This window comes from Vigna umbellata, chromosome 7 (genome assembly GCF_029865625.1).
Source record: "Vigna umbellata cultivar VRB3 chromosome 7, Vumbellata_1.0, whole genome shotgun sequence".
NCBI classification, from domain to species: domain Eukaryota; kingdom Viridiplantae; phylum Streptophyta; class Magnoliopsida; order Fabales; family Fabaceae; genus Vigna; species Vigna umbellata.
The window spans coordinates 37,194,832-37,211,596 of record NC_142171.1 but is presented as its reverse complement, the minus strand read 5'-3'; the positions used below and the strand labels follow the sequence as shown (position 1 = coordinate 37,211,596).

The following is a 16,765-nucleotide window of genomic DNA, read 5'->3' as shown; positions in this document are numbered from 1 at the left end:
ATCTGCATAATTTTATACTATTTTAACATTCGACACAACTAAAATTTCACAACTCTATATGCTTTTGAAGATTTATTTAGGATTTAACTTCATAAGCCACAGAATGTTGACACCTTTTCTTAGTGAAGCTCATTTATCCGAAGACAGCAACCCTCATTGTTAATAGAAATGCAGATGAATTGGTTGATTGAGTTCCCAATGAGATGGATTTCTTTCTAAGCCTGTGTATGAAATTGACTGCAGAAAATACCAAACACACTGTAATTCGATCATCTACAATGTTAAAAGGGAGCAATCTCCTTGAAGCTGAACAACTTTGTGGGGATGCTAATTTTTTCACAAATTGTTCAGCAAATGGGTCAAAATTAATCCTCCCACCCGCATGATTCACTAAGCAAATAGTATTTTCTTATAATACAGCTTCAAGTATAGACAAACTTAAAACAGATGTAGGTGCAGATATTCAATATAATGGTCCAATGGAGAACAGAATACTAGTGAAAATAAATCATACAAAACTTTTTTACTTGGAGTTGAATCGGAAGGTCTCCTCAGAAGCATACTTAGTCCTCATACTGTAATGGTCAAACTTTGGATTATTATGATCAACAGCCCTTGTTTCAACAGCTTTAGCCTCAGTTCCAACTGCCCCCATAACAAATTCTCCACTCTTTTCTCGTTGCCTATGTCTTGGCCTTTCTTTCTGGCTCTTAGATTTGGTATATGGAGGAATCTCAGTAGATCCATAGAACTCGGCATAATCGGGTCGTTTTGATGATCTGTGCTTGCTTGACAGAGAAGGGTCCTTGAAACTGCTTGATTTTATCTTGGGGGGCTTCATTTCTGAATATTTCTCTGCTGTGCTTGGAGTATGGACATTTGGTGCCAGTCGATTATCGATAAGAGAAGTATGAACATGTGATGCCATCCGACTATCACTAAGAGGAGTTTGGAGCTGTGATGGCAGCTGATTTTTGGTAAGAGGTGTATGCCCTTGAGCATTTTGCCGGTTGATCAACGGAGGCTGTGCTTCATCTTCAGGCATTACAAGACGATCTTTCAGCGGTGTTAAGCCTCTCTTGGAGATGCCTGGTCTGAAATGTGAAGGTATAAATTGAGTGAATGCACCAGCTAATGCTTCAAGGGAAAGCTTAGAAAGATCAACAATGAGCTGTCCGAAAGACGGCCATCCCGGCTCCTCTTTACTGCTCTCCAGGATTGGCATGTGTTTCTCATTGCTTGCTGGTCCTTTAAACTCTCTTTCTGACGGTCTCTGCAGCATTTGTGCAGTGTAATTAATTAGCCAATTAGCAAAGGTGAACATGAAATATTTTTAGAATGAACAGCATTTTCAAGCAAAAAGACAGAATTTAGGGTCTCCTTGATTTGAGAAAATATTTTCAATTTTTATTTCCCCTTTTTTCAAATAATTACAAAAATGCTAGTTTGATTTCATTTTATTTTCTATTTTAACGAGTTATACCAGAAGCAACAGAGACAACATGTTATTTGTTGTCTGAATTGTTTCCTGTACAAATATTTTTGGTACAAAGGAAAAGTCCTCCCTTTTGCAACTCACAAGGCATAACATGGTTCCAAAAGACAAAATGTTGGGCAGCTACAACAGGCAAAATGTCACAATTCTGAAACTTCTGTTTAACAAATTCTATTAAGAGAACATACTGTTTTTGAGAAGAAAGAGGATCCAAATCCCTGCTGAAGCATACATGTAGCATATCCTACTATAACAGCACCAACAACTGTAAGGATATCTGCAGGAAAACCCACAATACACTAAAATCAGAAGTTAAATGGAGATATAGAGTATCCAAAGGAATGCAATCAAGTCATCAGTTTTCAGATTTACAGATTTTCTCATTGCTTCACTTCCATGCTAAATACAGCTAATTCAGATTTTCCAGTAACACCAACACATTAAAGAACAATCTTCTGATAAACCATAAATCAGAACTGCCAAAAAATCTTGTCCGACTGGAATTTTCCGTTGCATTTATGGACCATAGCCAAGGGATTTAAGACCAGATCTGGACAAACACATCAGTTGGATGAACTAAAGCCACATGAAGTGACATCATTTCATGCGTCTGCCTCACAAATCTAGTTCATGAGGATAGGAGATGTTCCCTTAAATTTGAAAAAGGAATTGTACAAGACAAGGCTAACATTTCAAATCGAGATGCATCCAAAGTTGTTAGGTTCCTGGGTTTGGAACCTAACAAGAATTCAATCAACAGATGGAGACAAAAAGAAAGAATGGGTTTCCGGTATTATTCACAGTAAAAGAGACCTCTTTACAAGTTGGGAGCATAACTGATAACGGTTGAAAACCATTATTTTTATATTTAATTTTGACCTTAAAGACAAACTTTATGACTTAGAAACTAGCTTGTACTCATGCTCTTGCTTATGTTTTGGAAATAAGAGAGTTTGATGGGTTTTATGCTTGGTTTCTCTTGTTTTTGCAAGTTTTAAGATGAATTGAATGGAAGAAGTGAAGTAGCCATAAGTTGGAGTCAGAAAAGGAAGAAAAAGTGTATAAAAAAGAAGAGCTGCAAGTACCGCTCAGCGGAAATTACCGCTGAGCGGCACTTTGAAGTCCCGGCGCTGAGGGGCAAAACTGCAGTTGAGCGTCAAATAGAAGAAATGCACTTACCGCTGAGCGGTATTTTAATGGGCCTTGGGCCACTTTTTTGTAATCTTTAAGAGTCTATATAAGGTTTTAGTCGATCTAGGGTTAGTATCTTTTGGCAGAACAAAGCAAAATCACACTTTCTTCACCCCTTGGAGGAGGATTTTGGATGCTCAAGCTCCACTCTTCAAATTCTAAGGTTCTATCTTTCATTATTTCATTATTTTTCATCTAGTTTCACCATGATTATGGTGAACTAAACCTTCATTGTTGTTGGGGAGTCAATGTAATCCTTTGAAACTCTCATGTATTGAATTGGTTCTCTAATCCATATGTTTTCTTTCATTAATTGTTAGGGTTTTTCTTCTATACACTATGCATGCTTTGTTTAATTCATTCAATTGCATGATCATTGATTTTATTTGTATGGACACATATAGATAAATCTAGATATGAAGGAACTCTCCCAATAGTAATATTGCCTAAACATAGGGATAGGAGGACTGGTTGCCTTTAAGCTTCTGTGCGAATGTAATGCATGAATAATTGCTAGGGAGACAAGACATTGTAAACTAGTGATTAGGAGTAGGCTTTCTTCACCAAGACATTGGATTTAAGGTAAATTAGAAAGTGACATTAAAATTAATGAAGAAGATGAATTCTTGAATACATGAGAGTGGATAGGATGAATTGAAAACCCCCAACAACATCATCATCATATATTTCAATCACGTTTTGCTTCTTTTGTTCAATTGATCAATACAAGCATTCATATTTACTTTTTAGTATTTGCATTTAAATCTACAAAACTTTGTTCACAAGTCTAATTTAATCAATAAATCATATAACTGTTTAGGTCGTGAGTCCTTTGGGAAACGATATTTGGTCTTACCATTTATTATTACTTGATACGATTCGGTTACACTTGCCGAGGGTTAACAATAACCTCCCTGGCTGAGGGCATAACCCCTCTCTACAAGCTAAAACGCCTGACTTTACACAAAGTACATTCGATACCCCCTACAAAGTTACAGGAGCTCTATTTATAGGAGCTCTGACCCGCTCCCCCCTTTACAACCGACACCCCATACCCTTAACTTCTAAACCCATCTATTCTATCATCCTATATCCTAACATTACACCCTGCTGCAAAACAACCTTATCCTCAAGGTTGGAACCGTAAAATTTGGTCTCTTGGCTCCTCTTCATCATCTTGTTATCATCTGAAGAGAATCCACTGGCTACTGCCACCAATTCAGGTCGGGAGGCTTAGGTAGTGGCAATTCCTCCTCCACTATCTTCCATTCTTCCTCTTTCCTTCCTATCAGCCCAAATCCCACACCAAGGTCCACGGTTCTACTTCCTTTATTTTTAACAAAGCTTCTGGCTCCCCCCACCTTCTAGCTAGTGTTGGATCCCCCTTGCTAAATACCTTCTTCCCTCCTTGATTGAACACCCTAGTCAATATCGTTCGGTTCCGTCCTATATTGGTCAACACCGTTCGGTTTCGTCCTATAATGGGCAATACCGTTCGATTTCGTCCTATAATGGGCAACATCGTTCGGTTTCGTCCTCTAATGGTCAAAACAATACCCGTTCGGCCCCCTACCAAACCGTTCAGCTTCATTTTTGACTGAGTGAGGCCTTCAACCGAGAAAGCGGACATCTCCATCTGCTTCTGGTCTATTGCGGTCTCAGCTTCCTCAGTCTCCACCTCTTCATCCTCCCCCAAAATAATCGCCCCTCGACTCTTTTCTAGCCACTGATTATGGCGATCGACCTCTGACCGCTCGGTAACTTCCCATCGGCATGGGTTATAGCAATAGGTCTCTGACCGCTCGGCTAATCCCAATCGGTCTAGACTATAGTACTTGGCCTCGTACCGCTCGGTAACCGCTCCTCACGTTCGTTCGTTCATCGTCCCCTTCTATTTGTATGTCACCAAACGCTCAACGTAGGTTCCAAACCTTATCACCAAGGCTTCCTTCAAACCATCCCAAGAACGATTCTTGGCTTTCTCCTTCTAGGCTCTGAACTAGTAACCCACGCTGCCCTTCATGCTTATGTATGCGAGTCACACTTTCTCCTCCTCCGCTACTCCTTGAAACTCGAAAAACTTCTCCCCCTTGTTGATCCAGTTTAACGGGTTCTGCCCTTTGAAAGTGGGTAATTCACCCCTCTTCCACCATTTATTCTGCCCCTCTGGATGATCGTCATCCACGCTCACTCCAATATCCTCGTCGCGCCGTTGATGGTTGTCATTTACGGAAATCTGACTTCCACCTGATTGTTCTTCGTTGTTGTAAGCCCGTGTCCCCCATCATCCTCATTATTTTTTGCAAGTCCCAATGCACTGTGACGGATTCCGCCTGTATCCCTTCCATCATAATCTCCAGAGCCTCCAATCGTCTCTTCGTGCTCCCCTCCATATGTGCTTCACACCCAATTCGGATCTTGTAGTTTCTTGATTACTTCTTGATCCTTCACCCCCCACTTCGAAACGTCAGGTTGGACCAATTTTTTAGGTTCCTGGGTTTGGAACCTAACAAGAACTCAATCAAATGATGGAGACAGAAAGAAAGAATGGGTTTCCTATATATTATTCACAGTAAAAGAGACCTCTTTACAAGAATGAGTTGGGAGCATAACCTCCCTGGTTAAGGGCATAACCCCTCTCTACAAGCTAAAATGCCTGACTTTACACAAAGTATATTCGATACCCCCTACAGAGTTACAAGAGTTCTATTTATAGCAGCTCTGACCCGCTCCCCCCTTCCCCCTTTACAACCGACACCCCCATACCCTTAACTTCTAAACCCATCTATTCTATCATCCTATATCCTAACAAAAGCTAACCCCCCCCCCCCCCCCCCCCCCCCCCCCCAACCCCACATTCCCAACTTAACTAAATATGTCATGGGAGATATGCGAGTAAACAGTCTTAGCTGAAACTGTAGAGCCAATAATGTTCGCAGTATTCATCATAGTGACAAATAGTGATGCAGCCAACATATAGTTTTTTCTCTTTTCTTTCATCTCAACTCATATTTGATGCCTTTAATCCTGATTTCCTTTTTCTCCCCAGTTCGCAGGTGATACTCAAATTCAAAAACATAACTTTAACATCTAAATCACATGTTGCAGCGACTAGAAATTTTGGTTCTTCAGTGAAGCATAAAGCATTCAAAACTTTCATGTCTTATCACTGCATGCTTGAAGGTAAAGGAAAAAGCAGCACAGTGTTTGCATCTTGTATCAGCAGAGATTATTGTATTCAACTATAATACATATCAAACATAAACCTACAATATTTCTGGGCCGATGGTGGAGGCACTATTCAACAAAGAGACTAAGGTTGAATCAGAGAGCTTTAACACCAACTTGAATTTGAATATGTTGTATCTTATTGATTGATTTACACGAATAAGTTGTACAGTGGTATATTTGTATACAAGACAAACAGAATCAATCCCCAAAGTTAAGGGATTAGAATCAGTGGATGAAAGAATATGTTATTGAGGAAACTAGATTATCTAGTAAAAGATACATGGATATTTACAGAGTCTGAATAAAGAACAGGGTAAGAATATAAACCTGTACTGGAAATTGAATTAGACTGATAATCACAGTCTTCCTGGTCAAGAGAGATTTGCCGAAGAGCAGCATTTCCTCTATCAATGACCAACAAGGAACAGGTGGGTCGAACATATACTACATCAAAATCATTCGAGAACTTAGCATCCTCACTAGGCCCATCTCTGTACCCTGCGACATTTGATTTTCCTCCAGCAATGGTCGTCACACCTAAAAATTACTCACAAAGATCAACAACAAAGTAATCATATCCTTTTTCACCATTCTCAATGACAATTCTCCCAGTACATTATGATCCCATCACCACTGGTAGCAGTGTTTGAATGAAGGAATTATCATTATGTCATGATACTGGGCTGGGAAATTCTTATGTAAAACAGTTTTAGTAGGTTCCAGTAAAAAGAATTCCAGAATTGCATCTTAGTGTACTAGTAACATTTCTATTGACACATTTTATGTTCAAATTCCATTCTAATATCGTCCGTTACCAAAACATCATGTTAGTAATGACTAATAAACAGATCTTGAACTATTGTAAGCTACAACTCATTATCACATACCAGAATCTCCAATCTTTCTGATCGCAAGATTCTGAGTATCAGCAACATAAACATTCCCCTTATCATCCACGGTTATGCCTTTGGGATGATTGAAACGAGCATCACTTGGTTTTCCATCCACATGACCAGTGTATCCCTGAAATGACCCTGCCACCAATCTTCCTCTACTATCTGCAGCCAGATAGCACAAATAGATAGCCGAAGGAATTAGGATCCCTAGAAGTAAGCCCAATCCAGAAAGATCAATTCATTTAAATTTACAATCAATCCCAAATTGTGTTTAACATGTCATATGGCATTCACTTACCAAAACTGTTTAGTGAAACACCTGGACAATATATCATATAAAGCTAAGACTTAGATTCCTCCCCCACCCCAACTATCAATTTTCTGCTAACTTGAACCAGGCAAGTGACCAAACTCGTGTTCCTTTTTTCTTTCAATCTTTTTATTATCATTATTACCGGCAACATCCAGAACCAATTGAAAATAATTATAGAAATAGACACATCCAGAAATGAATGCCAAAAGTGCCATATCCCAACTAATCAAATTTACTCATAATAGTTACATAAACTCAAGAAGAGAAACAGCCATACATTGGGACAACGGCGGAGTTATCCGAACAATGTTGCTATTAATTGCATCAACTGCAAAGAGTTCACCATCCTCCTCAGAAACACGGATCCTATGAGGGATGACCCCAATCTCGTTCCCTTCTACCACAGTCTCAACCACGTAACCATTTTCAAATTGAAGAACATTCCCATCTACAAAAGAAAGAACCAACAAATCACATTTACTCATAGTCACACACACAAACACCTTAACAATGAGCATGTTACACCGAAAACATGTGACCTTTGAAAGTGCTCAATCTCAGTAGAGAAATAGCACCAACCTGAATGTGGCGTCTTGGAGGTAGACCTTGTCCATTTGATGATTGAAGACAGATGCTTAATCAAGGGCCCTGATTCATTAACATTGTTTAATTAAAGTAACAAAAGAAGCAAACATTGTTTGATCAAAGTAACCAAAAAGAAAAAAAAGAAAGAACGACTAAAAAGGCACCCAGTTAGGTATTCAATACCATTAAGCAAAAAGTTAAAAAATTTAGCAAACCCATTTAAAATTATGGCAAGTTGACGCTGTGGGCGAAGTGGGGGAAGAATTTTGTTTACCTGCAGGAGCAGCGTGAGGTTGAAAGCGGTGGGAGAAAGTGAGGGCAAGTGCAATTAGAAGGAACAGGAAGAGAATGTGATTTTTCATAGCTACTTTGGGAATGAACTGAGGTGAAGCTAGGAATAGAAAGAACAACCTGAATTAGGTTGTGCTGTTAGTTTGAGAAACCGCAGCAATAGAAGAAGAAGAAGAAAAGTACTAGTAGCAAGGAAGAAGTGCTGCTACTAGTTTAGGAATGTCACTGGGTCCCTCCATGAGTGTCTACCCATAACTCGATTCCCCGATTTCTTACCGGTTAGATATTTGCATAAAAAACTTCGCAGAATTTTTTAACCGGATATCTTCAACCTACAAATATTTAAAAAATATATTTTATGAATTTTTAAATAAAATTTAAATTAAATTACAAGTTAAAAAGAATAATTTAATATATTTACTATATATTAAAAACAAATACTAACACAAAGAGATAAAAAATTTTCAAGAGAACGCAAACAAGAATCCTAAACCCAAATTCTGAAAACATTCGTAATTACGGAAATCTCCAAACCGCAATAACAACCAGGGTCTTAAAAAATCCAATTTACATCAATAAACTAAAATCCAAAAAAACTCAAAATACTCATTCGAATCATAACCCCAAAATTGTGTCACCAATCAACAGGAAAGAAATAAAGAAAGGAACTTTCAAAACGCGAATCAAAACTTACAAAAGAAACCCCCCAAAATTAGAGAACAAATAAAACTCTAATTTCAAATCCCAAATAGAAACAAAACATCAATAAGAACCAAGAGAGAGGAAGAGGTGATGGAATCGTACTTGACGTAGTCCTCCTTTTGTATTTTTACTTTTTATAGTTTAGCTCTTAAGGAGCATGGGTTACTATAAATACCCAGCTCCTTTATTGTATTGTCACTTTTGAGATTAATGAGAATTAAGTTTTCTGAAATAGAAACAATTCTCTCTTGAAAGTCAGGCTAGAGAGTCCAAAGACTCCCTCTAGCCACCTTCCAAGCACACTCTCATTCTTTCATTTCTTCAAACTTCACGGTGCTTCTCTTTCATTTCCACGCTGATCCTCCACTGCCACATCTGGCACGCGTCAGCTGCCAGTACGTCTCCAGCTTCCTTGCATCAGCGCTCTTCAGCCACGCGTTCTCTGTCGAACGCATCACTTTCCATTTTCCCACTTTTGCATCCACATTTCTCTCATTTTCCATTTCGAAGAAACCTCATCTGCTAGGGTTTCTCCCTCTCAAACGCATCATCATCACAGTAAGCCTCTACTCCATTTCTATCTTCACAGATCCACGTCTCTTCCTCCGTAAGTTTCATTCCTCTTCATGAATATACATCTCCTTCCATATTTGCACCTCATCTTCACCATTTCTTTTGATTTCCACCGATTAAAACCTTGTTTCACCTTCGATCCAGACTTTTCACCGATTGTTTTCCTCCAATCTTATGTTTGAACCGATTAATCGGTTCATTTTGAGTTTTCCCTCTTTTCTAGGGTTCGTTCATGATTTTAGGGTTTTCTATTCGAGTTTAATCTTCTGTTTTTGTTCTTCTTCGAGTTTTTGTCCATTTCCGCTGCGTCTTCACTCGTCGGAGAAGCTTCGAGGAGTCCGAATCGAGCTCGCACAGCTTCGGTCGTCAGCTTCTCGGGCGTTCGTCCATCAAGAGGGAATGGAGCCTACTCCCTGCTGAACTAGAAGGAAGAAGAAAAGAGTCATCTATTAAGAGAGAATTTTCTAATGAGATTCTATGTATATGTTTGATATCTCTATTAGGGTTTTAAGTCAAAAGTAATGTAACCTTTTTGTTTCTTTTTTTCTTTTAAAAAAAAGTAATTGAAAGGTGTAACATCCCATAAAATACAGTAACAAACCATATATCATAGAAAAATCACATGTATTAATATATCAATTCAGTTTTACAACTTAAAGAAGTAAAGCACGATAATGGCCGAACGGCCTTGAATACACTAATACAAATAAAGACGTTCACTCTAATCAAAACGAATAACCGAACGACTTACAAAGTATAAAATACCGAATGGTTAAAAAAAAAGTAAGGGTCGCCCTAATACATCAAGCTAATACTTAAACTAAGCAGCCAACTGAACGCATTACTGTTCGGCCTTCACTTCCACGTCCACGAGGTTTGCTTCCTCTAGAATTTCTTCTTCCAAAGCTTCCTCGAGCAAAGCCTCTCCATCTGCTCACATCCACACGGATGATCATTGCAAGGACAAGGACGGACGTACAAAACAATACAACACAAGGAAACATGCAGGGTAAGCTTATTGAATTTAATTCAAGTAAAACATATACAATTCGTAACACATCAACCATCTCAAATACATTCAAATATACAATTCAATTTAACTCTTTAACTCAACCAAATCCTGATACTAGACTGACTGTTCGGACCGTATGAATTCTGTGAAGCTACGACGTTCGTGCACCCAGGTGGTGTAGTAACTGCTCTTCCTCAGCTGCCACCCGAGGTTAGTCCGTTTCGTCCTAAGTACAGTCTAAGACTAGGACCTCCTGCCGTTCCCACACATGACATACTCCCCTCTACATGAGGACGAGCACTCACGGAACATCAGGATGAATCGCCAGCTAAGCTTTGTCCACATTCATACTTTACAAATCCAACTTTCATTCAAGAGTCGTTCCTCCCCGGAACACTCGTTCAAATTCCACAATCGTCAAATCACTTCATATACTGTTCACTCTTTATAATTTTCCATTTTAATATCGTTTTCTTATACTGTTCCAATTGCACAAAAAGACGAGCGTTCAGCCCTCTTCATAACGAGGACCACTACAAGAAATATTATAATTACATACGGATAGTTATATACGGATTATAATCTGTATGTAATGTAAGTATTATATACAGAATTTATATACAAATTTAAGAAAAAAAATTACACACCGATGTTACATACGGACCTGAAAAATCATTTTTTAAAAAGAAATTGAATTTACTAAGCACGGCTCGACCTCTCGTCTCTCGAACCCTAATTCCACCTTTATTCCCTGCAACTTTCATTCCACCTCTCTTCTCTCTCGACCTCTCCTCTCGAGCCTTAATTCTATTTCACATTTCTCTGCAACCTTCATCCCAGCTCTCCTCTTCCTTTCATTCTTCGTTCTTCTTGCATATAACTCTCACATAAAGTTATAAACACTGAAACAACGAGAGCAAGTTTCACCATCTTCACCCTCTTACTTTCCTTTTTCGCAGGGACACACAACATAAGCTTCTCTCGTTTTCATTTTCAACCGCTCTCAAAACCCTCTAAAAGCATCTCGGTAAACCCTTTTCCTTTTTCTTCTAATTTTCTATGTTCAAATATTTGTATAAAAATGATGATATTTATCTTAAAGAGTTGAACGATCGATTTTCTTAAATCACCATCGTCAACTCTTCCTGCACGATCGGTGGAACTCGATTAGGGTTCCAGAATATCATCTGCGTCTCTGTGAGGATAAGAAAATTTGGGTTTCTGAGAATAAAAAATTAGGTTTTTTGAGGACAGGAAGGAAGAGAAGTGGGAATGAAGGAAATTTTGGGATAAAATCAAGAAGGAGGAAGAAAAAGGTGGTGATAATAAGTTTAGAGGCATTCATGAGGGCAAGGTTAAGGAAGAAGACACTGAAGGTGTCCATGGCTCAACTTCTTCCAAGGACACTGTATTTGACAACCAAGGTTGTTGGTGTCAGTGCGTTTGCAGATGCAGGAACTCATCCGAGGATATATCTTTGGCCGAGGTTTTTTCTTGTCTACCATTAATGCTTGTTTATAGAAATTAATCTAACCCCGTGGTGATTTTTGCAAGGAACTCGGGGAAGGGGATTGGGCTTTTCAATGTTTGATTATATATTTGTTTAACTTGCTTGGGAGTTTGGTGTGATTTCTATTTTGATGATGGTTATGACATGGATAGATATTGTTTTTGGAATAAACTGACTTTTAAAAGGATGGTTATATAGTGCCATGTTGTTGTCTTTGTGATGTTATGGGTGATCATTTTTGTTCAAATTCTCATCTGCATACCACATGATTGACCATTGGCCAGAGGTCTTTCCTGCAGCTACAGATTCACGCTACTTTCGTGACCTTGGATTACCAGCTATTGGATTCTCACCTATGGCAAACACCCCTCTTCTACTCCATGACCATAATGAGGTGATTCCTTTAATTTATTGTATGCATAATTGCTTCTTTTGTCAGTGAGCTTATTTGCATAAGAGTTATCATTGTCTTTAGAATCATATATCTGATTTGTTATTTAGAACTGAAGCTTGCATTAGACCTCGTACACTGGCATCCTGGGTTGACTTTTAGCCTCTTGAAAAACTCCTGTCTGCCAGATCAGAGCATAGTTTTGGTAAAGAAAGTGTAACCATAAACACTTGGATATCTTGATTTGATTTAAGGTTTTAAAAAGTCTTATTTTTTGACAATTATATATTATGTGCTGTAGGAGACTGGCTTTGGTTATTCTTGCTGCTGTTATGCTCTTTCTTGCATTTGTTGGATTCTATACGTTTCTTTTATCCTGTTTTAATACTTGTTTCTGTCTCTATCATAAAGATTTTTTGTCGTCTCATGTGATTGTTTTTGTGGTCACAACTTTCTGCAGTATTATCAATATTGGTCTGCAAGGTCTTGTATACTTGTAAGTTAAACTAGTTGAGCATTTTTCTATTTATTTTTTTATTTTTTGACTTTGTAATTCTCAATAGTTTGTCCCATCTAATCACCAGCCATTAAATCATGTTCTTTTAATGACTGCAGCTTGATCCTCATTGGTTGGATTCTTGTTGCTGGCACATTTATACTTTGTGGTATATTTCTCTTTCTTCACAAGTAAGTCCCTTCTATCTTGTAGAATTTATATTGAAGTTTTTAGTTTTCACCTTTCAGTTACTCTGTTAACTTGTCTATTATGAGTCACTTATTTCGTGAAGTCCATTTTCTGGTATAATCACTTGTGTTGCACATGTATAACAAAAGCCTATTTTATTGCATATTTGCTTGTTGAATCTAGAACACTATAAGTGGAACGAGATTCCACACCCACATTCAATTTTTTTGTCTCTTCCTAAAAATAAATTTTATGCAAAACTTTCTTTTTTATATAGCTTTGGATACATTAGAACCAGCCTCCATTGATTTTCTTAATCTCTATTTCTCGGTTCAATCAACCCTTCCACAATCGGATTGTAGTCTTTTGAGCTAAGACAAACAAGAATCGCATCTTGCTTTGCGGTATTTTTCCTATTGGATTTTTTTTATTTGAAAATAAATTTAGGATTTGAAAATTCATTTTAGAATTAGAAAAAAAATTCAAAACAGGATGTTCTGAAAAGTATTTTTTGATCTGAAATATCTTTCAAAATACTTGTTTAATAATTTTTTTATATTTCAGTTTTTGTGTTCTGAAAATATAAAAGACAAAATTTTGAAACAAGTATTTTGGAAAGTAATTTTAAATCTAAAATTATCTTCTGAAAATTTCTTTCTTTTGTTTTGGATGGGTATTTAGAATATGTTTTTTGAATCTAAAACTATTTTTCGATCTTAAAATATTAAAAATAAGATGTTAGAATATTTATTATATTTTTATTTACGAGTGATTTGGAAAATACCACTTTTATGGGGTGGAGGAAGTAGTTTATTCATGTTCGAAGTAAAGCCAATTTTATTTTGTGGGATAAGAATCGTTACTGTCTCTATTCTAGTTACTTTTGGAATAAGTATTTAATTATAGTAATTAAACTGGCACAAATAGAAAATTAATTAACCTAAAATAAACATACTGCCAAAATACTCCCTCAGTTTTTGTTGGCTAAAGCTATTATTGTTGTGAGAACCTGATAAATTAATACACACTAATTCATTCTCTGATCACTATTTTAATGCACCGTGACACGTCAAAATGCACTCACATTTCCACTGCATGCGCCTGCCATATGTCACGGTTGGAGCATTCTGAGAAGGTTAGTGGGAGACAAGTGGCGTGTGGAGGTTGGGGAGTTTATTCTGCATGGGAAGAGAAAAATAATTCTGAAAAACTCTCCCTCTTCCTCCTGCATGCTTCATCTTCTTCTCAGAATTTCTGCTTTCAAATTCTCTGCCCTCTCTCTAAACCGTTTTCATCTTCTCTCTAAGATAACTCACCATCAAACCTCTGATCTCATTTCAGACACCATAGAAACCTTCCCTGCACTGTGAACATCATTCTGATCCGAACAGAATTGAGAACTGAACTGGTAAGTTCTCGTCTTTGCACCTTCGTCCATTTAGTTCATGCAAACCAAAATTCTGGTTGCATGCATGAGTTAGAAGTCTGATCTGTTTACGATTTTTGGTGTGTTAGATTAAGTTGAAGTGGTTGAGTGAATTTCTGATAGAAAGCCGTGAGAGCACGAGAGAAACTCTAAGCATTTGGAAGTGCACTGCTAGATCAGGTAAGGGAAGCTTATAAGTTTAATTCATACTGCTTGATTTTTGTGATATGAGTTGCATGTATGTAAAGTCTGATGTTTGAGCTGTTATGAACGGTTACTGATATCTGATATGATTTCTGATGTTGGTTTAATCTGTCATGAACAAATACTGCTTGTATGTATTATATATGTTGTTTTTGATTTTGATTAAATGCATGTTGATCTGATCATGTATAAATGGAGTATGGTGATTGTATAGTTGGAATGATTCAAATGTTGAAATCTGTATGATGATGATGTTTAAGGTGAATTAAATCTGGAATGAAAGTTATAAAGTTATAAATTGGAAATCTGGAAAATTTTGCTAAGGTTGAGAAATCTGAAATTTCATTCTTTCCCACTGATAAATGACGTTCGTCCCTGTACGGTCTTAAACCGTTCGGCATTTCAGTAAAGTAACTTAGATTGGGATTCTTTCATTTGGAAGGAATTCTGCTCATGAACGAGCGTCCCAAATTGAATGTCTGAGCGTTCGTCTAGCTCAGCAATATTTAAATATTTAAAACTTTATGAATAAGTAACGCTCGGTCTTATACCGAGGCGTTCGTCCTAATTAGCGTTCGGCCTTATGTTGAACGTTCGTCTTTGATAGCGCTCGTCCTTATGTCGAGCGTTCGTTTTTCATAAGCGTTCGGCCTTATGTCGAGCGTTCGTCATTCGTAGCGTTCGGCCTTATGTCGAGCGTCCGTTACCAATAAGCGCTCGGTCTTAAAACGAGCGTCCGTTCTGAATCTCGCTAGGTCTCTTACCTCGCGTTCGTACTAAGTGAATATTCAATTGATAAAATAGCGTTCGTTCAAAGTATTTAAATATTCATTTTTCTTTGCGTTCGTTCCATTCCTGGAATTGGATTCATATGTAAATCTCTTGAAAAATAATTCTAAGTGTTCTTGACCCTCCTTTGTACATTAAATCTGGTTCAAGTTTCTATCATGATTATTTTCTAAGTACCAGTACACTTCAAGTCGAGTCGGTTCATTTAACAGAATCCACAGAAATTACGTTCGTTCTAAGTATTTTTCCTGAGTATCCAGTGAAGTTATTTGGACGTTCGTCCTGAGTGTTCAGTGGACTGTACGTTCGTTCTGTTATTCTCTTACAGTTAAAGATGAAATTGATGTTACATCATATTGAATTACAGTGTGAACACTATATGGATTGAATCTATGATTATGGATATTGGATGAGCGTTCCAGGGAGGAACGTCTCTTATATGATTGAATATTGAAATTGGTAAAGTATGACTGTGGTTAGTTAATGCTGGCTTGGTCCATCCTGATATTCCGTGATGCTCATCTTCACGTAGAAGGGGGTAGTCATGTGTGGGAATGGCAGGAGGTCTTTCGTATCCCTCACTTAGCAGGGGCGAAGGATTTACCTCAAGTGGAAGCTGATTAGGTATATCCCGGCTACTACACCACTTGGGTGCAAGGACGCTTATAACTACATGGTTCATACAGTCCGGACGGTCTGTCTTATATATCTTTCTATGTTAAATTACATGATTAAGTTATTTGATGTATGTGCGAATCGAATTACGAACTGTATGTGTGTTGTATTAATTAAACAGTATAAGCTTACCCTTGCGTTTTCCATTTGTGTTGTCTACTGTCCATGTGCTTTCGTCTTGTCAAAATGCAATGATCATCCGTTGTGGATGTGAGCAGATGGTGAGGCATCCCTTGAAGTCATGCTGGAAGAAGAAAATTTGGAGGATGCAAATCTGGTGGAAGTTGAAGTTAAAGCCGAGCCTTAGAGCGCTCGTTAGTTTAGTACTGTATATATATATTAGGTCATTTTGGGACGTTCGGTTATCATCTTGTAAAACCGTTCGTTATTTAGTGCTCGTTATTTTGAGCTGTAATTTGTAACTCTGAAACCTTAAGTTGTTCTGCTTTAAATTCTCTGCACTTGGATACGCTCGTTATTTGTACACCAGCCGTTAGGCTTTGAACCTTGGTTTCCTGTTAATATTAAGACTGTTTACTGTTCACTGTTAATTGTAATTAATTCTGAATTATGGTATTACTATATTTTGGGATGTTACAATTGTATATTCAATGGTTTTGTTGTTCATGGATCTTTATGGTGGCTAAAACTATTATTATATATTCAATAGTTTTCTGTCTTAAATGGACAGGTTTGGAGAGACCAAATGCTACTTTAGCATCTGTGTTACAGTCCCTAAAGTTCAGTTTGAAGATAGTGTGTTGGAAGCTTTATTAATGTCGATTAATCTTAGTGG

The 16,765-nt window shown here is 37.6% G+C and overlaps 2 protein-coding genes across 2 annotated transcripts; one reads left to right on the top strand and one right to left on the bottom strand.

Moving 5' to 3' along the window:
* Positions 1-228: 228 nt before the first annotated feature.
* On the bottom strand, positions 229-8,256 carry LOC124839120 (uncharacterized). Its single transcript, XM_047314856.2, has 7 exons — positions 7,986-8,256; positions 7,706-7,774; positions 7,404-7,574; positions 6,805-6,975; positions 6,245-6,454; positions 1,684-1,772; positions 229-1,273 (listed from the first exon to the last, which is right to left on the bottom strand). The coding sequence occupies exons 1-7, from the start codon at positions 8,071-8,073 to the stop codon at positions 524-526; spliced, it is 1,548 nt and encodes a 515-aa protein (XP_047170812.1). The 5' UTR covers positions 8,074-8,256; the 3' UTR covers positions 229-523.
* Positions 8,257-11,566: 3,310 nt separating this feature from the next.
* On the top strand, positions 11,567-16,513 carry LOC148195886 (uncharacterized). The gene is made up of 7 exons (XM_088094471.1): positions 11,567-11,775; positions 12,084-12,193; positions 12,651-12,686; positions 12,806-12,877; positions 14,217-14,283; positions 14,391-14,481; positions 16,188-16,513. The coding sequence occupies exons 2-7, from the start codon at positions 12,180-12,182 to the stop codon at positions 16,274-16,276; spliced, it is 369 nt and encodes a 122-aa protein (XP_087950597.1). The 5' UTR covers positions 11,567-11,775; positions 12,084-12,179; the 3' UTR covers positions 16,277-16,513.
* The last annotated feature ends 252 nt before the right edge of the window (positions 16,514-16,765 follow it).